Source organism: Limulus polyphemus, unplaced genomic scaffold, assembly GCF_000517525.1.
Source record: "Limulus polyphemus unplaced genomic scaffold, Limulus_polyphemus-2.1.2 Scaffold1872, whole genome shotgun sequence".
NCBI classification, from domain to species: domain Eukaryota; kingdom Metazoa; phylum Arthropoda; class Merostomata; order Xiphosura; family Limulidae; genus Limulus; species Limulus polyphemus.
In genome coordinates, this window is record NW_013667482.1 from 87,243 (window position 1) to 113,341 (window position 26,099).

A 26,099-nucleotide genomic window follows, 5' to 3' on the forward strand; every position below is an offset into this window, starting at 1 on the left:
CGGAGACGTAACATAGTTATAATACAGCTGCTTACGGTAGTTAACGTTTTCTACATGCTCTACATTTTTCTGAATTTGTGTGAATGGAACAACAGAGCATGAAATCAGCACTGGGTAAAGAAGCAATGGCCACGCAGAGTCAGCCTGGTACCAGGATCGAAAAACGTTGGTTGACACAAAGAAAGTCCTGTTACCTCCACTTCACATAAAACTGGGCTTGATGAAGCAGTTTGTAAAGGCCTTAGACAAAGATGACGACTGTTTCAAGTATCTATGTGGGCAATTCCCAGCTCTTTCAGAAGCGAAACTTAAAGACGGAATTTTTGTTGGGCCTCAGATTAGGACAATGAGGAAAGTTGAAAATGAATCGTGGATTGCCTTTAAAAATTTATTGACAAATTTTTAGGAAACAATAAGGACCCAAATTATGAAAATATTGTCAATAACATGCTCGATAAATTCAAAGAGTTGGGTTGTAATATGAGCTTGAAAGCTCATTTCTTACACTCACATATTGAATATTTCCCTGAAAATCTCGGTGCCATCAGCAAAGAACAAGGGGAAAGGTTTAATCAAGACATTAAGGAAATGGAGAGAAGGTATAAGGGAAAGTGGAACATCAACATGATGGCTGATTACTGCTGGTTATTGAAACGAGATACTCCAGACACAATACATAAAAAGAAAGACCACAGCAAGTAGTTTAGAGACTAAAAGACGTAGATTTTACACAAAAAGATCATGACGAATGAAGATGCATATTCGTTTGACATCAGTGTTCTCCCATTTTCTTTAGTTTGTTTGTATTTTTTGTTATAAAAATATAAAATGTTCATTATGGTAAACGAAATAATAATTTGTTCTAAGTTAGTGTTTTTTCTTCCCGATTTGTAAAAAACTACTTACGTGATAAAAAAAAGAATATTACTTTCGAAATCTGCGTAACTGAATTGTAAAAAATCCGTTATTAAAACCAAAACAACTTTATGATGCTTAAATTCCTAGGCCTTTGTTAGTATTCAAAATTCATTAATATTTTATTCTTGTTAAGGATAGTTTAATAACGGTCATTTGACAGGACAAACATTAGAAATATTCGCTGTTTATACAGCATTATTTGAAAGTTAATTTCACGTAAGTGATAAACTTCTAAAAGAGGTTCAAAAGTTTTATAATATGATAATTTTACAAGTTATATGAAAAGCAGACTGTAAGAGTATTAATAACTTTGCTTCATTTCAGTTTTATTTTTAATGTATCATAAACAATATCACGTGCGCGTCGTCCTCTATAGTGTAGCATTAATTATTCCATCCGCCCATCCAGTGTGACACTAACTGTGTGAAAGAGAAATTAGGCCTAAACTATGTAAAATGGTTGGGCCTGGTGGAAGCTATGCGGAACTTTAATTGGATATTTTTCGTTTTTTTGTACTGAAACATTACGTAAATTTAGTCCAGAATCAACACGTAAGTATGTGTGTGAAGTAGGATTCTTGAATACTTAAACAAGTAATTATCTGTAAATCATATTAGTCTCATCCAAATTAAACTTCTCACTTATATAGCTATTAAACTTTAAAGTTTTGACGTTATTGACTGTTCAGTGATATTATGCACTGTTAACCCCAACTTTAATTTTTAAATTTAAGTTTTAACTAAGTTATACTGTATATTACATAGCATGTATTGTAAATGTTTTTTAATATAAAAAGAGCAAACCATGATCAAAGGAATATTAGGATTAGTAGTAGCACTACTTGGTTTCTCACCTAAAAATTCAATGACTAAGGCTTAAGTGAAAGAGTATTCAGTAAGAAAAGAAACTCGAGAGTTGAGTTAAAGAAGTTTAATGATGAAATGATTGAATATAGTTCAGTGTGAAACTTTTAATAACTTTTGCAGTAATAGATAATTTATTGCTGGTAGTATACTACTAGTAGTAGTATTAGTAGTGTGCTTCTATGATTCAGTTACTTGGAGGTTGCAGTTAATAGCTTAATGGTGGGAGATTTGCTGGCTGACCTATTTTGATCAGGAGTCTGCAATGGTATTTGACTAAATCTATGATGTCCATGGTGGTTACTAGGGTAGTGTTAGATAGTACAATATATTAATTCTCAGATATTAGGCTTAATGTTGTTCATATAGAATGTGTTTATTTAGTATTGATTATTTATCCCCTCACTTCACTGGTTAAGAGTAATGTAGGTGTTAATAGCAGTTAAGTGCTCATAGTTTGTAGGGTGCAATGGATGGAAGGAGTGGGTTTTATTTGGGAACTCAGGATTGGCAAGGTGTGACATGCACTTTTAACTTAAGGAGGCTAGTAATGAATATGTGGAATTTGTTTGTAGAATTTATGGGCTGGAGAAGATATAGGTTATCTTAAATAAAGGCAATAGATAAAGAGAAGTGTAAATTGGGAAATTGGCAGCAGGATTTCAAGAATAACTTAAGCTTTTACATGTAAGAGATACAGTAGCTAATAGTGACTTTAGGAAGTTAGAAATAGTAATATGAGGACTAGAACTTGCAAGTAGTATATTTAATTGTAATGAATAGATTCTATTTCAGCCTTTAGCTTGAGCAGATGAGGGAGGGAAGGAAAGAAAAAGATGGGAAGGAAAACTTACGGATGTTGTAGTTACAGGTGATTCTTTGGTTTGGTATATGGATAGGATATTCTGTGGGATAAAAAGGGAGAAAAGGAGTAGATTGTTATCCAGAGGCAGGAGTGAAGGATATAACTGACAAAGCAAGTGATAAAGTAAAAGGTTGCTAGCAGTGATGCAGTCTTTTGTGCTCATATGAGTTAATTGATAAATACAGAGGGTTGATAAAAGCATTTAAAGAAAAGCGCCATCACTGATTTGTTTCAGGGTTACTACCAAGACTGAATTGTGGAATGAACTTATAATTAGGTTACTAGAATGTAATGTTTGGCATAGGTTATAATACATAAAGATGAACAGATTGGCTGTTTGTATTTGTGGGCTCAGTTCAATGGGAAAGAGGAGCTTTTTGTAATGGATGGTTTACACTTCAATAGTGTATGGTCTGGCTTGTTTGCAAAGGCTATTAACTCAGCTGTTAGGGCAACTTTAAACTAGAAGGTAAGGACCAGTATAAACTAAATGCAGAAAAATAAAAGATGTAGAGAAAAGTGTACTGTAGGAACAAAGTACAGAAGCAGCTTTAAGGGTAAGCTAGATTGTTGGTATTGTAATGCTAGAAGTATAAGAAATAAAATAGATGATTTCATGGCACTGGGCAAAATAGAGGCTTTGATATAATTGATTAACTGAAATTTGGTTAAATGTAGACAGTTTTGATGACAAACTTGTTTGAAATATGGGGTTATAGGTTATTTAATATAGGTTAAGTATTAGAGAATGAGGAAAGTGTGGCTTTATTATATGTAAAATATGAGTTACATTCTGATGAAGATGAGGACATTAAGGATAATGGTGATGAGATTGCAACTATTTTGTTTTCTGTCAGTGAATATGGGGGGAGAAGGCTTTAAGTAGGAAGTTCTTACAGGCTACCATATGAATCTGATGAACTTAACGTGAAACTATATAGTGAGATTATGATTTTATCTATTAATTAGGTCATAATTATAGATGATTTCAATTTCAGGTATATTAATTGGGAAGTGTTAGAATCAAACCTTGTTTTTAGGAACTGTTCAGAATGGGTTTTTTCACCATTTTTTCAGGAAACCTACTTGGAACAATGCTATTTTAGATTTATTGTTTTGGTATTAGAGAGTCTCAAAGAATTATAGTTCCAAGCTACATAAGTATGGGAATGGGAAATCACAGTTGAGAATATGTAAATCCTCCATAAAATAAATACTAATTATTGTACACCAAACAACAAATGAAAAATGTCTACGGTACTAATATACGCTGAGTTTGTGTGATTTATTTCAAGGCAACAATACTCTTACTACTTGTAAATTGGCTTTAAAAAATCATGATGATTGCCAAACCTTTTTTCTGCCATTTGGAGATATTAGCAAGTGAATGTTAAAACCAAAAACTAGGTGTTGGTTCTAATTGGCTAGACCAATAAGGACCAGAGATACATAAAACAATAGCTTTCGTCATACTCTGCTTTGGTTTGGGTGGTTTCATTGGATCAAGAATCATTTTCTATTTGAAAACACACAAACAAAATTTTCAAACTATTTATAATTCTTTTCGGCCATTGAACTTGTAGAAACAAAGCCATACAATTAACTTTGTGGTGTGTATTACATAATGCATAAACCAATACATAGATATGTCTGCCCAATTCAAATTAACAGCATGTCAAAAAATGATGAGTGGGGATTGTAAACAGACCATATTTTGTCTTGGCAACAACTTGCTTTACATCATATCATCAGGCGTAAACAGACAATATGTTGTCCTGATGACAGTTTGCTATGCATCATATCATAGGGTGTGGCTAGGGTGAAAGAACGTGTGCCAATATAGTCTCTGTGATGAAAGTGGTGTGAACAATGTATCAATTAAATCATGACATGACGTAGAACGGGTGGAGGTTACTACTGGAACATGTCTGTCAATCGTGGTATAAAGGGAGTTTAGTGATGTCATCAAGCTCATCCAGTTTTCCAGGAAATGTTTAGTTTATTTCTCTATGTACTGTTGTAAGCATCTCAATTCCGGTACAATGTAGCCGATGGCAAGAGTGTATGTGAAAAGATGTCAGGGATATTTTACTATAGAAATGGATAAATATATGTATATTTAAAACTATATTTAAGTGTTTTAAGTAAAATAAGGTGACACCTGGAGACTGTTTGAAAATACATTATGCTAATCGATTTATGAAAACAGGTATGGAAAATTATCTTAAATAAATAGTAAGTTTTAAGAAATTCAGCATTCACGTTACATGAAAAAATAACCAAAGAATAAAAATTATTTTTCTGAGAGAGATAAAACCAATGAATGGAGATCACTGATTCCAGGATCTAGATTAATTCCGAAAGGTTGAACAGTATTTAGATTAGCAATCCAATAAGCTTCTTTTATTTCTCTCAATACTTCCCTCTCTGATTGATGCACGTTTCTAGATGAGGCCAGGACTTCTGATGTTTGGACACTGGATAAACATTCACTCCACATCAATGTGCTCAACCTTCTTGCTATTTGCTGGGCAGGTTTCCATTCCTGCCTCTAGTGGTGAGTCATTTGATCATGTTCCACTCAATCTATTCCACGGTCATTTCTTACACCAGTACCTTTTGCTTTTGGATGTTAGACATACACTTCTGGGCCTATTTACATTGAGTTAATCTTCTTTCCTATCTTTTGCCAGGAGCATAAATTTTGGTGGCAGACAACCTCTCTCAGCCAGTCCACATTCTAAGAATAGAGTAGTTCTCTATACCTGAGGTCTTTCATAGGGTTTACTCTTGGTTGGACTTGCCCCTCTTGGATGCATTTGCCACCCTTTTCATCTACTTGCTTCCTCTCTTGTGGTCTCCTATTCCTTATCCTTTGGCTCTGTTGATTTTTTCAGCCAGACCTAGTCTCACCTCTTTCTATATGCCTATTACCCTACTTGCTTCCTCCCTCTAGTCTTAAACTTTACATGCTTCTCTTTTTCTTGGGCCCTGTTGTTGGCACCTATTTGACCAGTTTAGCCTTGGTCTGTTTGACATTTGGACCCCTCCCTTTCTCCTCTAAATATTCTGTCTCTCTCTCACTTCATCCTTACACATCCCTTTTTCGTTGTGGGATATCTTCCCTCTATCCTCATGAAGGAATTTGCCCTATCTGTCACCTATCATGTTGGACTTTCCAATTATGTAGCATTCTTCTTGTTGCTCTTCCACTGCCTTTGTCTATCAACATCTGTTACAGGTCTTTTGTCATTGATTCTTCTACTATTCCTGTCCTTCTGGCCATCATACCATGAATTACCTTTCTGCCTTTTTTTACCTGACTGTTTGTCAATGGCTTGTTGATCTCTGCCTTTACTAGTTGTTGGGAGGCCTTGCCCATGGCATTGCACAATTCTTTCCCTGTACCAAAAGGTGCTTATTCCCCTGTCCTCTCCACTCTATTCTGTTTCTTTGTCCTCCTCACCCAATTTCCATTCTTGTCTGAGACCTTCGTGAGGTTTTGCACAATCTTGTGCTTGCCTCATTGCAGCTATTGATTTCCTATCTTTTGTACCATCTTTCTCTTCTGACTTGTTTCTTCCTTCTTCCCACCTGCAATTACTGTTGTTCAAGTGTCTGTCCTTTAGTTGCTTCTTGTACCCTCTTCCACTACACTTATTTATTCTGTTCCCCATACAGATCTTTCCTTCCTCAGACTTTGACTGCTCAGGAGGTTGACCGTTCTTCTCTCCTTCTGCCTCTCACCTATTGAATCGTTTTGACCCAGATTGGCTCCTGTGTTCCATTGGGCTGTTCAGTGTGTTTTATGGACCTCTCCCTTTTGGGCTTACCATCTTAATCTGTCCCTCCCTTGGAATCCTTCTTTTTCCAAGGACCCCTCTCCTTCTACTCTTGCTCTACTTTTCTGGTTGGTATATTCATCTTGGTGTGTGGATGCTCACAGACTATTTCACATTTCTTCATATTCAATTTGTCACCTTTTTCATTCTCTTACATCTCTTCTTCTCCAGCTCTAGCAGAAGCTCCTATAGGAAGGCATGTTGACACTTTCCACACATTCACCTCCTCCTCTGCACTTTCTGGCTGTTTTATCTTCTGATGATTGCTGGCTTCCAAAGGTCACTTTTCTTCAATTTCCCACCATCTTTGTGAAGAAGATATACTATTTCTCTTTTAGAGCCCCTTCTTCATTTCATAGGATCCAACCAGGTGGCTGGTGTTGCCCTCTAGGGTATACTTACTCAAAATCTGCATTAAGCCAGGATAACAAAAAGTGCTCAGACCATCCACCTTGGCTTTACCTGTGCCCACTGTGAGATGGTGTGTGCTGCAAGACCACTTGAGGTATTCTTGTGGTGTGTGTGTATATATATATATATATATATATATATATATATGTATATATATTTACTCATTTGTCTGATCCACATCGTAGCTATTCCTTGGATTGTTATGGAAAAATCCATCACCTGGGAATGTTCTACCCACTTCTCTGGTTCATGCTTGTTTTCTTTTAAAAATAGAGTTTTGCAGTCACCCATTACAATGTCTCCAGTAAAAGATCTTTCTGGCTGGAGGATCTGGGCACTTTCTCTGGGTCTCTCCAACGTGAATTCTTTCTCTTTCATTGAGAGAAGCACCAGAGACCCTTGCCACTTACCACTTCCTAGCTGCTGTGATGATGGACCATAGAAAATCTTAACCGGTTGAACTCAACAGCTGGGATCATGCAAAGGAGTACTAATACAGTGAGAAGTGGGAAAGTGGTGACACTGTTAGTGTAGTGCAGGTCAACCCTCACATACAATATTCATGCTAGTTTTTCCCTCCTTATTGAGCCAGAGTCTGTTCAGTTGAGTTGAGGTGAGCTCACGTTACATAAGGACCAGTACTACATAATACAGTGCCTTCCTCCAACAGATGAAGTTTGTTCCTTAGAATCTTTTCAGTAGAGTTGAGGAGAACAATAACTTTACAATACTATTATATTTATATATATGTATCTGATGTATCCTCTTCCTGCAGCCTAATGTCTGTTCAGTAGAGTTGAGGTGAATACATACTATACAGGTCCATACTGCTTAACTATGTGCCCTCCTCTCATATCAGGAGTCCATTCCATAGATTCTGACATTAGGGATGAGGTGAACACACACCATACAAGACCATGATGTATCACTAATGTGCCCTCCTCCCACAGTTAGAGTCTGTCCCATAACATATGATAGTAGAGTTGAGGTATACACACAAATCCATATTGCATAAGTAATATGCCCTCCTACTGCAGCTGGAATTTGTCCTGCAGAGTCTGACAGTAGTATTGAGGTGAACATACTAATCCATATTACATAACTCTTGTGCCCTTCTCTTGCAGTTGGAGTCGTTCTTGTTGAATCTGACAGTAGAATTGAGGTGAGCACATAAAGTACAGTCTGAACGTGCGCAAACCACACTGTTGTCTATCTGACCTCTTATGTGTAAGTACTCAGATAGTCACATTCACATTCCACCCATCTCTGTGACATGTGGCTTCTTTGCCTCTTTCCTTTACAGGTGAAAAATATACCCTGGACAAGATGAGATGTAGTCTTGCATGATTGGTACCCCATCAGATTTTGCACCCCATGGACTTCCTTTGGGCACATTCTGAATGATGCTCAGCTAGTAAGACTGACTAGTCTAGTTACCAGGGCTATTATTATCACTCTACAATTCTCCATTCTTCAGCAGAGCAGGAATAGTTGCTCACAGTGACAAGAGACTCCTTGTATCCCATGTCAGAAATTAAGGATGAAGATGCATTTGAATACCATAATCATGATGGGTGTCCTATGTTGTTATGTGTGAGTGAACTCCAGAAACATTTTTAGAGTTTTCAAATCATAGAAACTGTATTTTAATGAGCTAATTAATGTTTTTTTTGCAACTGCAAGAAAAAAGCAGCAGTTTCACAAACATAAAGAAAGGCCATGGGGGAGTGGAATCCCAAATGTTTGAATCAGAAAGTGTGTGAAAGCCAAAAAAAAAAAATCCTGACCTGATTCTCAGACACATTCTATTGACATATCAAAAATGGAAAAAAAAAAACTGCCTCTTGTCACTCATTTTTTGTAATCCTACTTGATGCAAGACTAAACAAAACTTACCAGGTTATTGGTTATGATTTGATAAAACACAGCACATAAAAAACTTATAAGAATCATGCCATTTATTTCCAGTAACATGAAGTGAGAGAGCTTGTATGGATAAGATTTACTGTTATATTACAAAGCAAACACCAAACAGTGCAACAGAAACAATATACATATTTCTCTGTGTTGTCATGCAGCTGACAGTTCATCACTTCTACCTTGATTGATATTTTGATGATTAACATCAATGGTTTTCTGTTGGAAGATTATAAACCAGAAAAAATTAATGGTTTTTCAGAGCCAAAGAATCTAAGCACATTTATTGCTACAAGTAACAGCTATCTGATGCAGATCCTAACAAGCCGTGCATAAAGAATATCATATCTTCCTGATTAGAATTCTTTCAATGGGTAATTTTGCTTCAATTTCAGCTGGCGGAGAAGTTTTTTTTTTTTATAAATTTTTGGAGCTCTGCTTATTGTAAACAATTCTGTTTTCCTTATACAATTTTTCATTGATATTATTTGTCTGTTCAGGTGGCCTTTTAACTAATTTGAATTGAATACCTGTGTCATAAAATCCTGTATTTTCCCATTTCTTCCTTCAAGGCTGTTCTTGCACAACCATTATTGAGAAAAATAAGACTTAAACCCACCCTTTATTTTTCAGGAAATCATTAAACTCCTGTAAAGTGTTGACCTCCACTACTACCAATGGTAATTCATTCCATAAATCAGTTGCCCTAACAAAAAAATACAACTGTAGCCTGGCCTGTCTTTTCCTAAACTTGTGTCCTCTCATCCTTTTGTGTTATCAGTTCGACATATAATCTTATAACTTCAATAACATCACCACTTAACTTTCTTTTCAGAACAGAAAATGTAATTTCATTCAATAGAAAACTTTTGTTTTTAAATTGAACACATGACTACATATCAAACTTAACTAAACACACACACACACACACACACACACACACACACACACACAAACACTATGTGTAAAGTAAATAATAAAGGAATGTTATATGCTAAATCTCATATTTGTTATACCAGTTTTAAGTGAAGATATAAATATTAAGTTTGAGGTATTAATAATCATCATGATAGACTAGTAAACTCTTAAGTTGTTGAAGGAAGAATGATAATAATGGTGTTTTATGTCTTATGGTATAATTTTTTATATGTATGTGTTGATATTTCAGAGTTTCCTGCATATTGGTTTTAAAAAGAATGTCTTCCCAGCCTTTGGTTCCTGGTGATATAGTTCATTTAAATGTTGGTGGTGTTAGGTAAGAATGCACTGTTTTATAATATAATATTAAATTACAGTGAAGTTCTGCTTTAAAGAGTTAAATATGTTTCTTCTTTAAATGTTTTTAAAAATGAAGCTTACACTGTAAGTAGTATAAGTGGATTTCTTTATTAATGTTAACTTCTGATCAGAGCAAGATAGTACTTACACAAAGACTAAAAATAAGCCTGGTAATTAGTATAGCTAATTAAACATACTTTTATTACATATTGAATGAGTCGTAGGCATAAAATGTAAATTAGAATATATAGTGACTTGTGAAAAGCAAATCTACAGTATTAGTTATCATTTACTATTGATGCATTACAAAGTCAATTTACATGTATAGTTCATATATATTTGCCAGTTGTGTAATTGTTGTATACTTGGACAAAATTGGTTTATAAAGCTATTACGGTTTTTCATTTCAAAAGTAAAGATTTCATGTGTTATTTTTCTGTCAACAGCACAAGTTTAAAACAGATGTTGTGCATGTCAAATTAAGGCAAATGGTCATGCTTTTGTGAACATATATAGTTATATTTGTGAGAATTTGGTGATGGGTAGTTCTTCTTGCATGATTGCTAAGATATGATAGTTTATCTTGCTAAGAAAAACTACTGTAAACAATTTTAAAACTGCCTATTAAATATCAATTTCTATGAGGGTTAATTGCTTTTCACAAATTAAAAATTTGTCAAAGAGTGTGTATATTCGCTTTAAACAACTTTAAAGGCAATTTGAACATAAGGTATAAAAAAACCTAAAGAACGAAGGTAGTCTTGAAACTGGATCTGAATGTTCTTCTAGAACTTCTCTGTGAGCTTCAGCATTTCAAGTTATTTGTATTTGATTTTTAATAATTTAAAGCATTTGAAAGCTTCAAAAGGTGGTGTTTTTTCTCTCATGAGAATTTTTTCTGAACATTTGTGCTTCATTACACAAAAGTTTTTCATACACACAGAAGCTTTCTCTCCATAAACTAAAGGACAGACTTTGGTGTCCCTGCTTTGTCTTAAAAGTATAGGGTTGTTACTGTTTTAGTTGTAATCGTCTGTTATTCTCAAATGTTTGACATAAAGGTTTCTGGAAGTCAGGATAACAAGAAATTCCATTGATTGTTTTGTCTTTAAGTTGGCATTTTTGAATTAAAATGTTAAGTAAATCCATAGCTTAACCCCCAAAATTTTAAATCTACCGACATTATTATTAAACACTGAATAGTAGAGGTACATATTTCCATAGTTATCAGCATACATTTTGTTGCTGAAAATGACAACATTCTTCTTTTTAGGTTCCTTTGTAACAATGTTATGTTGGGAATATTAAAAAATAAAATATACTTCCTTTTTAAGTGCAGGCTTTCTTGTATATTGAGTTTCTGATCATTTCATTTTTCATTAAATATATATTGAGTATAAAGATATATCTTAAAAATGTATTTAATAACTTTGACTCTTAATGTATTTGGAATACTTCATTCTATTTTTACATTAGGTGATGAGTTGTTTTTTTAACAGATTTAGTTGCTTCTTTGTAGGGTTATGTTTGAATGTTAATTTGCTAGTGAGGAATTTGAAGATAGTTCTAAACATTTGAAGGTTCATCAGGTGGCATTAAAGCAGTGTCAGTTTGTTATTAATTTTAACAGAAACTGTTTGACAATGTATCAATAGTAATTACACATTAAATATCACTCACATGGAAAATTTGATATTTTACTTGTATAATTCCCATTACTTAAAAGTTGTTGCATTAAAAACAAAAAAAAAAGAAGTACAGACACCACTAAAATGTTATATGTAGCAGCTCCTTCTATGCATTCCAGCAGGTCATTATGGTGGAGCACAGGGGTAAGTTTAGTGGTTGCATTTACTAATGTCTAGCTTACAAAGACATAAAAGAAGTGTTATGGTAGAAAAAATAGGAAACATAAAATATATGCAAAATCTAATAATTTTAATATTGAAAAAAGGAGCACCAGTGTAACTCTACATTTCCTCCTCCCCAAGGTGTGTTTGTTTAATTAATCAACAATGTTGTTAATAAAAAAAAATGTGACTGACAATAACACACTATCTTACCACTTTTTGTTATACTTGAAGGTCATATTTTTTAATTAAACTGTTAATGTTACTCTGTTCTGTTTTTACAGTTTATTTATTAACTTTATTAGGTATGTTGAACTAATAAACAATTTTTATGTAAAAATACTATGACTGTTAACCTGTTTGGAAGGGTGACTGTTAAATAAATATTTTGTTTGCTTGATTCAGCTGCAGTTCTTTTACTAGGCCACAGTAGGATGCTATTGCATCTTAAACTTACTTTATGTAGCTATATGAGTAGCACACTTAATGTCAAATACGTGAACATAAAAACATGCTTTATTAAATATAAAAATATGATTATTATTCTATATAACACATTTAAACTACATGTGAATGTTTTATGTCATCTGTATGAATTAAGTGTGAAGTACAAGGATTTTAGATAAAATATAAATGAGAAGTTATGCTAGATGCTATGATGTCATCAGTTGTTTTTTGCAAATTTGTAACATAGAAGGTTCAAACTTCCATTGATTATGTTTTCTGAACCTTCAAAGGTCAGAATTTACCCTTCAATACAGATGTACTTCTTTGATCAATGCATGCTTTGTTATTAGTTCTTTTGTTTTGTTTTTTTGCCATCTAGCCTTGCTGAACTTTTTCCAGCTGTACAGTATATCCAGCAAAATTGAGGTAGATACTAATGAATAAATTGGTTCAAGTTACTCATCCGTGCATTTTTTTCAATCCAGATTGTGTGAGAGGTTATATAGTTCCTTTCTAGAGCTTTTTTTGGGGGAGGTGGTTAATGATATCCCTGAAGTTATGAGTTGTTTTGTTTTTTCTGTTGTGGAGTTTCTAAAAGTTTCCTGACATAGATGTATTTAACATTTAGCTATATATTATAGTTTTTTATATTTTTATGTTATATATATCATCTCTTGGACTTAAAGATTTCATTATGGCACTTTCTTTGTGATACTAATTAAAAGTTTTGTGAAATTAGTTTGAAGGTACATTGATCAAATATTTGTTCTTACTACTACAACTGTTAGTTTTTGCTATTTGATTGACCATGCAGTTGTCTTTTTCAAATACTTAAGCACTAGAAAAATGTGTTTATAACCCAGGAGTTCAGTAGAAGATTATGTTCATAAATTTCTCATATAGTTTGATACTTTTACTGTTTTTGTGTAATTGTGTGTCTTTTTCATTTGTTTGACTCAAGATTAACATTAGCATATATATATATATATATATATAGAGAGAGGTGGGATCTGAAAATCTTGTACCTTAGATGTACTTTTAAGTTAAAATTGAACTTTGAGTACATCATATACACAACTCACACTTGAAACACCATACCTCCCATTTCCCCAGTTGATTTAGTAATATAATACTGTTTCAAAATTAATTTGTTATAGGTTTGCAGAAATTTCACTATATGCCTTAGAATTCAAACACAAATACAACTTATTTATGTTTTAGATCAAAACATTTTCAACACCTACTAAGAAAATTTTATAACAAGTGTTTTTGAAATGATGAATGAAGGCCATTGGGGAAAAATTAAATTGGGGTATTTAAATCTGATTATTGTATTTGTTACTAACTCTTTCACTTTCGTGGTTACAGATAAAGAACTCTCCTAGTGCCAGATGTATTTGTAGATTCACAATATAAAAAAAAACGTTTTAATATTTCATTACTTGTTTGAAACTCGAAGACTTTGGGAAATTTGAAGGGAAATACCCTTTCTTCGTGGTGGTATAAAATGTCACACTCCATGGCAGTGAAAATGTTAATTGTAAATATCTTAGTGTTCTTTGTTGTTTAGTAAAATATCCTTGTTGAACTTGTTTTCATTCTAATATCTAAATATTAAAGATTACAACTTTGTATGTTGTTACAAACCCATTTTAAAGATATCACTAATCTTTGAAATATCAGTGATGAGGAGGATATTAGTACGTTTTAATCATTGATTTTAATAATATCATTTTAATATTTTGTGTTTTAAACTTTATCTGGTGCATTATTAAAGAGGTTGTTATTTTTAATATCAGCAATCTGTTCTTCATAGTTTACTTCAGTATAATCTGAACTTTTATGAATATTGTATTTCATGCTTGTAACTTGAAATATATAAACAGAGAATTGTGTGATAATGTGACTTGTTTCATATATGCTTTGCTCTAAAACTACACTCTTAGTAGAGTATTTTTGTAGATATGTTAATCAGTAACAGAAACTTCACTTTTTCCCCCAAGATATGCTACTTCAAAACAAACCTTGACATGGGTGCCGGACTCATTTTTCAGCAGGTAAAATGTGCTTTTTTCCTAGTACATTACATCTTCAAGATGCTGTTACCATTTCAGATTTATTTTAAATTATTTTGTTACTAATGTAGTACTTAGCTTGAATAGTGAGATTGTATAAAATTCAGATTTTTTATAGATTTATTAAAAAAAAAGGCATACAATGTAAAAAAATTAACAATATATGTGTATTGCAAATTGTTTTGGTTCTTTATTTGTTGTAAAGCCTTAAATAATATATGTACTTGTGTATGAATTAAATTATAATGATCAAAATCTATTTTAAGAATTTTTATTTTGAAAGAAAAATATAAAACAAATGTTTTAAAAATTTAAAACTTTATTTTTCTTGATATTAAGCTCGTGTAATCCAGTGAATGGTAGTGTTACTTAAATTATTTTTGGAACATAATAAGTCATTTCTGTGTGAGTGAAAAACTATAGTTAAAAAAAAGCTTACTATTATCTTTGTTGGCCAAACTGCAAGGAAAGATACTCTTGGATCTAAAATTTTTAATAGTATTCATTTGTTGGAATAATTTGTGAAATATTTGTTATGATCAGTATTAATTTAGTCTGCATTTTACTTTTAATAATAGTCTTAGTCAAATTGACAAGAAGCTTTAGGAATTTGAGTCTAGTTTTACTTAGGGGTTTGAACCTAGAAATTGTCTTAGTTTAATCAATTAAAATGGTTAGACATTTTATTGAACAAAATTATCAAACAGTTTTATCATGTCTTAATTTTCTGTTTAGTATATAAAGGATGAGTTTGAACATTTGTGGCATTCCACCAAAAACAAAGTACCATATAAATAATTAAATCATAAAATGAAGTTTTACTGCAGTTACATTTCCTTTTTCTATCATCCTACAGCTTGCTCAGTAACTACTAAGAGTTTGCTTTATTTAAGAGTGTTACATCTTTCACAGTTTGTAGTTCTGGTTATTCTGCCGAACTGAGGTAACACATACCCTTAACAGGAATAAAAATAATAATAATAAAGCAAAAAATACTATCATCTGACAGTGTAAGTTCATTTATGATAACAATGAAGAATGTATAAAGAATTTTAACATAAACCAAAATGCTTTCTTCAAAGTCCTGGGTCAATTAGTTAGCTAAATTGTTATTTGCAAAAAAAAAAGATTAATCAAGTGTTAGTCCCATTTATAGAGAATTTTAACTTGGTTTATCTTAAGATTCCGAGAAATTAAATATTAAGAAACATTATGAATGCAAACCTAAACAGATTGATTGTTAGCCAGTAGTAAGGGCTAATGAAGCTAATTAGTGATAGGAAATAGAATTCTATTCATTAAGTATTCTTTTACATGCACGAGCAACACACTTTCAGTTTTTTGTTCAGAAGTATTTAAATGAAGATATAAGAATTCTTAGCATTGTAATCATTCCTCATTGACAATATTTTATTTTTGAACTACTGGATTTTAATAATCTAGCTTTAGGTGTATTAATACAGATAAGAATGTCTTTTATTTTAATTAAAAAAAAAAAATCCTCAGGATAGTTTTGTGTCAATCATCAGTTTCCCAAGGAGCTTAGCTAATTTCTGTTCAACATTGTCTTTGTCAAGATAGTGAAATACCTTTTATCTGTTTTTATCATGCCAAGCATGTCTTAGTACTGCCTAGTGATTCTTTTCTTCTGATCATCATCTTTGATTAAAATCAGCTCATCAACAAATGTTTTTGTCAACATTCTTATAGACAAAATGAACATTGATTATCACAAATAATTTTAGACTATTTTAGTTTCTTAAAAATAAAAAAAATTAAATTTATTGCTTGGATTTGTTTACAAGGTTGATAAAATGTCATTTTGAGTTTTGAGAAATGCTGAAGGAACAAAAGTATAGAGCTCAGTTTTATCAGTCAAAGATATTTTTGGAAAAAAGTCCTGTTTTGTTTACAGACTGATTTGAATAGTAGCTAGCAAATATAGTGGTGTAATATACAACTATGTAGAATTATTGTTAGGCAAGAAATGGTTGTGTTTGGTGTAAAATGTATGTAGTATGTATTGACAGGCTGATGAAAAGTGAATAGTAATTTATGAATTTTGGAAATGGCAAAATGGATAATATCTTTTTATCATATATGGAGGTATCAAATTTTGGTTGTACATAAATGTGAAAGGTTTACCAAAAGTTTTATTGAAATTATTTTACTGAAGTATCAGTACTTTGGTTGCTGTATTCTATATTAAAATTGTTTAACATAAGGATCTGTTTGTGTTGTTTTTTAATTTTCTGTAACAGATATGTTAAGTAACTCATATTTATTAATAACATTTTACTATAGTATGCTGAGTGGTAGAATTTCAACTCTCAGAGATGAAACTGGGGCAGTAAGTAAAGTTTCATTCTTTAGAAGAATAAATTAACTGTTTTATCTCTTTAAAGTAGATTACCACATTCACTTTACTTGATAACAATTACTTTTTTTGCTTATGGTTTAATTATACTAGTATTTGTAATTATTTAAATCTTCTGAAAATTTGATCTGTTGGTATAAAACTAATATTTCATGTAGTACTTGACAGTTTCAAGAATTATATCTTCTTTATAAACTATTTTTTTAAAATGAGACTAAATGAAATGATTTTTACAAAGTGTGTAATATTTAACTGAATTTTGCAGGTCTGAATATTGCTGAGCACTAGTACAATATATGATATGCTGCCCATAATATTTTCTATAATGGGTAGTCATCTGTAATAGTATGTACTAAAACTATTTAATTTATATTAACTCTACCATGCCCAGGTGGATGCGTCCTACTTCAAAGGCAAAATTGCATTATTGAATTTAAAAGTTATAGAAGATAAGCTTAGTCATTCTTCTACTCATTAAAAAATCACATTTTGATATTATTGGGTTGATTTTAGCATGCTACAAACAAAAACATTATTCACTGTAAATTTTCAAAATTTTTCCTGAGCATAATATGACACTCATAGTCCCCTCCCCAGGAGGAAAGTCAAAATAGTTCTGAACAAAAAATGCTAATCTTATCTTGTAACTTTAATAAAGGTGTAGTTTTTATTGATTTTATCAAATCATTGGTTCTCAAACATTGTTTTCATGCATATATCTGAGCTTTAAGAAGGCTATTGATCTAAACATGTAATGAAAGCTCATTTTTGTTGTTGTTGTTCTTTTCAACTGTATAAATTGATGTGGTTTCCAATTCAGCAAAGATTTGCATGGAGATAGGAAAAATGTGATAAAAGCTTAGCTATCTTATGTTGCTAGAAGAAATTAATTTTGAGAATAACTTCCACCACAGTTACTGTCTGGACTTGTTTTTAAGCTTGCTCTAGCATTTTGTACATCATTTGAATTATGATGCAGCTGTATGATAGGAACAAAATGTTTTTCTTGGAACGAGATAAGGTAAGCTTAGTTAAATCATTTTGCACCTCATGTGTCAAGTTTTGTTTTGCCGATGGTACTGCTGTATTAAACCATGTTTCCATTAGGCCTTCTTGGATGGCCAAAGAAAATCACTAAAAATAAATTTAAAAATAATATATATATATATAAAAGAATGTAAAAATGGGCTTAAAACTTAGTACATGTATTAAATGAAACCTTCTGATTAACAATTTTAGAAAAAGTCAGTTTGCCTATAATTTTGGCATGTAAAGTTATTTTTGTTGGAAGCTATTGTGATCATAAGCTCAGTGAAACTGTCTGTGGTGTTTTTTAATCAAAACAAACAAAGTTTGCTGTTTTATAAAATAAAAACTTTACAAGAATGCTGGAAGACAAAAATTCATAATTAAAACCTACAATAAAACTGAGTATTTTTGTTTCTTAAAACAAACATCAGGAAGCTGCAAGTTTATACAAATTTCACATATAGAAATCAGATGTTATTTTCAGAAAGATATAACCTGTAGAAAGTTCTGAAGTTTTAAGTTATTTAACCCTCTCCTCCTGGGCATCATTTACTGCTCATGTCATAAGGTTTTAGTGACTTACATTCAAAATTTTATGAAAGTACTTTTTGTTTATGTTATACCAATTAGTATAACATACAATCAAAGCTAATAATCCATATGTTAATAGTATATAAGTTTTAAGTTCTTAATCTTACAAGGCAATATTTTAAAAAATCCTGAATTTCCCCTAGTGTGAGAAATGTGACATATTTTCTCTAGGCATCCCCTGTTCTCTATTTTATTCACTACCTCTCCAATAAGTACAAAATTTAACATAAAATACTCTTTATAAAATCATCATTGCTCATACAGCCATAATTATTTTAACCTTCAATTTTATTTGGTTACAGAGCCATGAAATAGAAAATCAGACCCCTCTTGTCACACCCTCCTGTCACATACTCTCTTTCAGGATTTGTTAAAAGTTCTCTCTTATGTTTAATTCTATATTATGTATAACCAATAGAAAGCCAAGGTTTTCATCTATCAAATGACATATTATATTACTTTGTTTTCTGAACAGAGAATTGTCAGTTTCTCTGTTAGTACAAACTTTGTTCCCACGGATAAGATAACAACTAGCTTGGATGAATTTGTAATGGCTCTTATCGCATAGTTAGAAAGTCAGAAAAATTGTGGTAGTTATGGGAAATTGTCTGCTTTTTGTATGTTATTATTATATGTTCTTTGGTGCATTATTTAATTAAATAAAAATTATTTAATGCATTACTACCATTAATAGAAAAAAGTAGGGTTAAGTGTCATCAACAGCAAAAGAAAAGAAGGCCCATATAAATACTTTATTTTTTGTTTCTTATGTGTATTGTTTATTTATTTATTATTATGAAATTAACTAAAATGTAAAATAGGAGATTCTTTAAGTTAGTTAAGGTTAAATAATAACATAATAAAAATGTTTCTTGAGGCGAGCAGCTTGTGGGTAATGTAATTTGATAACATAAGGTGAGTTCCATGTTCCCCAAGTGAGTTACAACTTATAATGGCACAAATAATAGTTAGACATGGTTCAAAGGGCAATAAAACAATAAAATTTAATTATAAATAGATGTACACTATTATGAGTTTTAAGCTACTTAGGATAAACAACTGTAGTTTCATATTATAATTTTAGTCATTCTAGAAAGAAAAAAAGGATAATTTAGATATATTTTTTATTTTTTGGTGGTTACGAGGTCGTTCAAAATGACCAACCTTGTATAGAGTTCGGGTAGAGAAAATAATAGATAAAATATTATGTTTTACTGAAAACAAACATTTGAAATGTACTTAGGAGATTTTAAAAATTACACAAATGAAATTTGAGTTTTTGAGAAGAAGAAAAGTATTTTTAATTACTTTGCACACGGATTAGCCAAAACAAATACTCTATATATTCATGGACAAATGTTTATTTTATTGAAAATACTTCACAAAAAATATTATTTTTTGTATGTGAAAGACTTATAATGTTTACTGAAAGTCTGCCAAATTTTGTGAAGATATACATACTATATTAAAAGTTAGTAGTATCAAAACTATAAAGACTTTAACCATATTGCCACGGGTATCCTTTACTGCACATGACGCAAGGTTTTAGTGTCTTACATTCAAAATTTTATTAAACTACTTTTTGTTTATGTTATGCCAATTAGAATAGCATAAAATCTTAGCTAATAATCCATATTTTATAAGTATATTTAAGTTCTTAATTCTAAAAGGCAATATTTAAAAAAAATCGTGAATGTCCCCTAGTGTGACCCATGTGACACATTTTCTCTTAGCATGCCATCTTCCATATTTTATCCACCACCCCTTGAAAAAGTACGAAATTAAACATAAATTACTCGATATAAAATCGCATTGCTTAGACAAATTGTAATTTTTTAGCCTTCAATTTTTGTTTGGTTACAGAGCTACTGAAGAGAAAATCAGATCCCTTGTGCCATGTCTACTTGTCAAATCTCCTCTTTCAGAATTCGTTAATAGTTCTCTTTTATGTTTAATTATATATTGCCTATAACCAATAGAAAATCAAGGTTTCCATCTATCACATGACGTATTGTATAACATTATGTTCTGAATGGTTAAATTTCAATTTCACTCAGAGTACCAACATTGTTCCTGTGAGAAAGTTAACGACTAGTTTGGACTATTCAAAACAAATACTCAGTATACTCATGAACGAATCTTTATTTTATTTTATCAAAAATACTTCACTAAAAAATAAAATTTTTCGTTTGTGAAAGACTGCCACATTTTGTGAAGATATACACACTATATTGAAAGTTACAAGTATTAAATCTATAAATACTTTAAACGAGTACAAAGAGGTCACGTGTTTGGTCAAATTGACTGAGCCCATATTGAGAGAGGTAAATAAGTACAAAGAAGTCGTGGTCGGTCAAATTGACTGAGTCTGTGTTGGGAGACTTAATCCTGTAATTTTTTCTTTTTAATGCAGTAAATGAAATCATACAACAGGTGTTTCAAATCAATTCACCCAAGTTTGAATATAGCTTAAGTTCACATTTTGTGAAATATGTGAAATTATTGTCAATATAATGGAGATATGGGAGTGTAGATTCAAATTCCATAGAATATATCAATTTACCTAGGATGGTGAAAGTAATCCTTACACACTCATATCTAACACACAGTTTCTTATAAAAAGCACTAGTGAATGTTTTTATTTTATATTGACATCTTTCTACTAGCTGCTGTGAGAATAACAAAAATTAATACATATGCCATTCATAGTTCTGTTTTAGTAGGACTTGTATGTTTTGGGAAAATCATTATTGTAAAAAAAATTAATTGCTGTATGAATTTGTATTTACTATTCTTTGTATATTTCAGATATTTATTGACAGAGATCCAAAACTCTTCTCTATTATACTCAATTTTTTGAGGACAAAAAATCTTGATCTCAGGTAAGAACTTTGTTTAGCATTACTGTTCTTGACTTTTTTTAAAAAAATCCAAATGTAAGAAGTTTTTTAAGATTTAAATTTTTAGTTACATATGTGCACACACACATGCACACTGATGTACCCGTCCTTTGTCCGGGTTATGAACTTAAAAGCATGTGGAGGTGGATGCTATGATAAATAACACAAAAATCCTAACTTTTGCACAATTTATTTATAACATAACACATTATTGCAGTATTCATTATTACCCCACCAATAGTTTTGTGTAAGGTTTAAGAACTCAATATGTATGTACTTAAAACATGATATACACTGTGTGATGGTCAGGATGACTTTGTATTAAGAAGTAGTGGCCAAAGTGTTGGAGGTAGGGGCACTTTCTGTTACCCGCTTTCAACACCCAACTCTTAATGGCCTTCCACAGTGTTTCATGTGATTAATTAATTGATGCTCATTGGCAAGAAAAGTGTCTTACTGACCAAGGTTGAAATTTCACGGGTCAAAATAGGAAGGGGTGTATAACCCAAGAAACGGCTCTTCAAACCAACCTTATGGTGGCTGTAGGAGTAGAAACTCCAGCTGTACTTGTGTATTATTGCAATAGTAGCGGCCATTTTTTTTCATTGCATTCCTCCATAGAGAGTGAAGATATATATACATACATATACATACATACATACATACAAAGCACAAAAATCTGTGTGTCTGTCTGTTCACTCCTCATTATTGCTGTTATTGAACTTTTATTATCTTTGATGTAAGTTAGCTTTAACTACATACACAGATGGCAATACATCCTTACAAAAAAATATTATTAAATATTCTATAACACAACATACACAAAGTGTGAGGGAGGACACACACAGTCTTATATATCTCAGAAAGTAATATAGATGCATAAATATATAAAATGGAAGAAAACTTAAAAATAGAAAATTTATGTTTTTAGTTTTTTGTAAACCTGAATGAGTATTTGATTGTTTATGAAGTGAAACATATGTTTCTTCATAGTTCCACTAGAACATACACTATGTAATCAGCTGTTTTGAATATACGTTGCTGTGAGGATATTCAGATTTTAATCCTGTGCATTCAAAAGTGTTAAAGTGTGCATGTCATGACATTTTTACAGAGTTATATCCAAACTTTGATTAAAGACTGTTATCAATATGTGTTCCATAAACATGATAACAAAATGCATCTTATAATTCGAAGTTTGTATATGATATAAGTTTTGATTTCTTAATTTCAAAAGGAAATATTTAAATAAATTATCAGTCATCATTTCTGTGTATCACATGACACATCTACACTGAATTGCCCATTTTAGATTTTTTCTACTCTTATATGATCTTCTGAGTATCCCACCAATTACACATTTATTCTATAGATAGTGGCAAGCCAGAATGTAAATTTCTAGCCTCCAAACTTCTTGCTTTACTGATATACAAAAATACAAATTAGAACAGCTGTGTTTGGACAAAATGACCTGGACTGCCCACTCATAACTCCCTGGCTTTTTTCCTAAGTGTAGTGAAAAGGGATAGGTGGTTCGAATGTCTGATCACTGTGTGATTGTTTTGAATTTGTAGTAAATGAAGAGGAGTTAACATGCCCATAAATTTTATGTCTGCATCACAAATGTTGTTACAAATTGTATTATTTTTAGTTATGTAATACTGTGGAAGAACTTATTGAAATGGATATGTGTATACTTGCAATATGTAATAGTTTATTTTATAAGGAAAAACATTTGGGCTATTAAAATTTCAGTTCAGGCAAGTACATATCTCATGCCTACTAGACTGGGGTTAGTATATAAGAAAAATAATTTTACACTCATGATTATTATTTATTACAAAATCTATTAAAGGTTTTGAGTTATTTTTTAAAAAAATGTCCATACCTTGTGTTGATATTATATGTGTAACTGTAATATAAATAGGGATACTCTTTTATTCAGAATTAATAGATTTAAAAAGTAATTCAAATTCAGTTTTAGCTTCAGGAGAGGGATTTAACCCTCTCTCTCCATGGGCATCCTTTACTGCACATGTCACAAAGTTTTTAGTGAATTACATTCAAAATTTAATGAAACTACTTTTTGTTCATGTTATACCAGTTAGAATAGCATAAAATCATAGATGATAATCCTTTTGTTCTTAATTTTATAAAGCAATATCTAAAAAGTCCTGAATTTCTCATAGCGTGAGAAATATGACATTTTTTTCTCTAGGCATCACATCTTCTTTAATTTATTCACAACCCCTCCCATAAGTACGAAATTTAATGTAAATTACTCATTATAATATTATCATCGCTCAGGCAAAGCATAATTTTCATAGCCACAAACCTTGTTTGGTTACAGAGCCATCAAATAGAAAATCAGACCCCTCTAGCAAAACCTTCCTGTTACATCCTCTCTTTCAGGAGTTATCAATAGTTCTCAATTACGTTCAATACTATATTACTTATAACCAATAGAAAGCCAAGGTTTTCATCTATCAAAAGAGGTATTATATTATGTTGATTTCTGTGTAGAGGGTTGTCAATTTCTCTGTCAGTACAAGTTTGGTTCCCGTGGGGAAACACATCACCTAGCTTGGATGAATTTGTAATGGCTCTTGTCGCAAAGTTAGATAGCCAGAAAAATTGTGGTAGTTATGGGACTTTGTCTGCTTTATGCATGTCATTATGTTATGTTATTCGGTGCATTATTTAATTAAATAGAAATTATTTAGTGCACCACTACCATAAGTAAAAAAAAATAAATAAAATATTATCAACAGCAAAAAAAAAAGGCCCAGGTAAATACATTATTTCTTGTTTCTCATATATATTGTTTATTTATTATTATAAAAGTAATTAAAATGTAAAATAGGAAACTCTTTAGGTTAATTAAGGTTAAATTAGGCAAAATAAATAATAATATCAAAAAAATTTCACGAGGCACGCATGTGAGCAGCTTGGAGTAGCTTGTGGGTAAGGTAATTCATTAGTGTAACATGAGCTGCACATTCCCTAAGTGATTTACAACTTATAATGGTGCAAATAGTTGTTAGACATGGTTCAAAGGGCAATAAAACAATAAAATGTAAATATAAATAGATGCATACTGTTTCGAGTTTAAAGCTACTTAAGATAAATGTAATTTTATGTTAAAATTTAAAGTCATTCTAGAAAGAAAAAAGGGTAATTTAGATTTGATTTTTTTTTGGTGGTTATGAGGTCTGTGAAATTGACCAACCTTGTATAGAGTTAGGGTAGAGAAAATTACTGATAAAATATAAAGTTTTACTAAAATGAAAACATTTGAAATGTATATAGGAGGTTTCAGAGATTACAAAAATGAAAATTGAGATTTTTGGGATGAAGATAAGTATTTTTAATCTTAACAGGAAAATCACTTTGCACGTGGACTAGTAAAAAAAAAGACTTGATATATTCACAAACAAATCTTTGTTAGAAATACTTCATTGAAAAATCTAATTTTTGTATGTAAAAGACATGTAATGTTTACTGAAAGTCTGCCAAATTTTGTGAAGATACACATACTATATTATATATTAAGTCAGTAGTATTGAAACTATAACAAGTACAAAGCGGTCGTATGGTCAGTCAGTTCGACCAATGCCTATGTTGAGGGAGTTAATACATATTTCATTATGTATGTTGATGTAACTAAAAGAAAGTAATAAGTCTGTCATAACTCTGACTATGGTTGAATTTCAGTTAAGTCATTTTGCCAGTGATGAACAGACTACATGTTAATGCTATGTGCACAAGTGGGATCAAAATGTGCATGTCACAACTTTTTATAGAGTTACATTCAAAATTTAATTAAACTACTTTATTATCAATGTATAGCAATAAACCTGTCTTCAAAAGTAGTTAATATATAAAATTTTAATATTATATAAGATTTAATTTCTTAATTCGAAAGAAAATATTTCAAAATAAATTTCTCAATACTCACTCTTGTATGTCACAAAACACATCTGCGTTATAAGTTCAACTTACACTTTATTACTTCTACCATACAACGTCAACAGTGCTTAGCTAATTAAAAACTCAAACTTCACGTATTGAAATGCTATAATATAATATAAGGACCTCCTTAACCCTGTCTCCCCTGGTACCCTTTACTGTGCATGACACAGGTTTTAGTGTCTTACATTCAGAATTTTATTAAACTGCTTTTTGTTTGTTATACCAATTAGAATAGCATAAAAACTTAGCTAATAATCCATATTTTAATAGTATACAAGTTTTAAGTTCTTAATTCTACAAGGAAATATGTAAAAAAAAAATCCTGAATTTCCACCAGTGTGACACACATGACACATTTTGTCTTACCATGTCATCATCCCTATTTTATCCATAACCTCTTGAAAATATACAAAATTAAACATAAAATACTCTCTATAAAATTGTTATTGCTCAAACAAACCATAATTTTTATAGCCCTCAATTTTGTTTGGTTACAGAGCTATCAATTAGAAAATCAGACCCCTCCTGCCACACCCACTTTCACATCCTCTCTTTCACAATTCGTTGATAGTTCTCTCTTACATTTCATTATATATTACCTATAACCAAGAGAAAGTCGAGGTTTTCATCTGCCAAATGATGTGTTGTATAATGTTATGTTCTGAACAGATAACCGTCAATTTCACTCAGAGTAGCAACATCGTTCCTGCGGGAAAGTTAATGACTAGCTTGGATGAATTTGTAACGGCTCTTGTCGCATAGTT

At 31.4% G+C, this 26,099-nt stretch overlaps 1 protein-coding gene across 3 annotated transcripts in view; it reads left to right on the forward strand.

Annotated features, from left to right (window-relative positions):
* Positions 1 to 1,306: 1,306 nt before the first annotated feature.
* LOC106465214 (BTB/POZ domain-containing protein KCTD3-like) overlaps positions 1,307 to 26,099 on the forward strand; it is a 65,415-nt gene continuing 40,622 nt past the window's right edge. The window contains exons 1-5 of one of the 3 annotated variants that reach the window (XM_022393070.1): positions 1,307 to 1,469; positions 9,985 to 10,071; positions 14,395 to 14,448; positions 16,771 to 16,816; positions 21,272 to 21,345. In XM_022393070.1, the coding sequence (XP_022248778.1) occupies positions 10,013 to 10,071; positions 14,395 to 14,448; positions 16,771 to 16,816; positions 21,272 to 21,345 (233 nt within the window). In that variant the 5' untranslated portion in view covers positions 1,307 to 1,469; positions 9,985 to 10,012. Of the gene's footprint in view, positions 1,470 to 9,984; positions 10,072 to 12,770; positions 12,818 to 14,394; positions 14,449 to 16,770; positions 16,817 to 21,271; positions 21,346 to 26,099 lie in introns of those variants that run through there. The other 2 variants (XM_022393071.1, XM_022393072.1) reach the window with 2 other exon arrangements.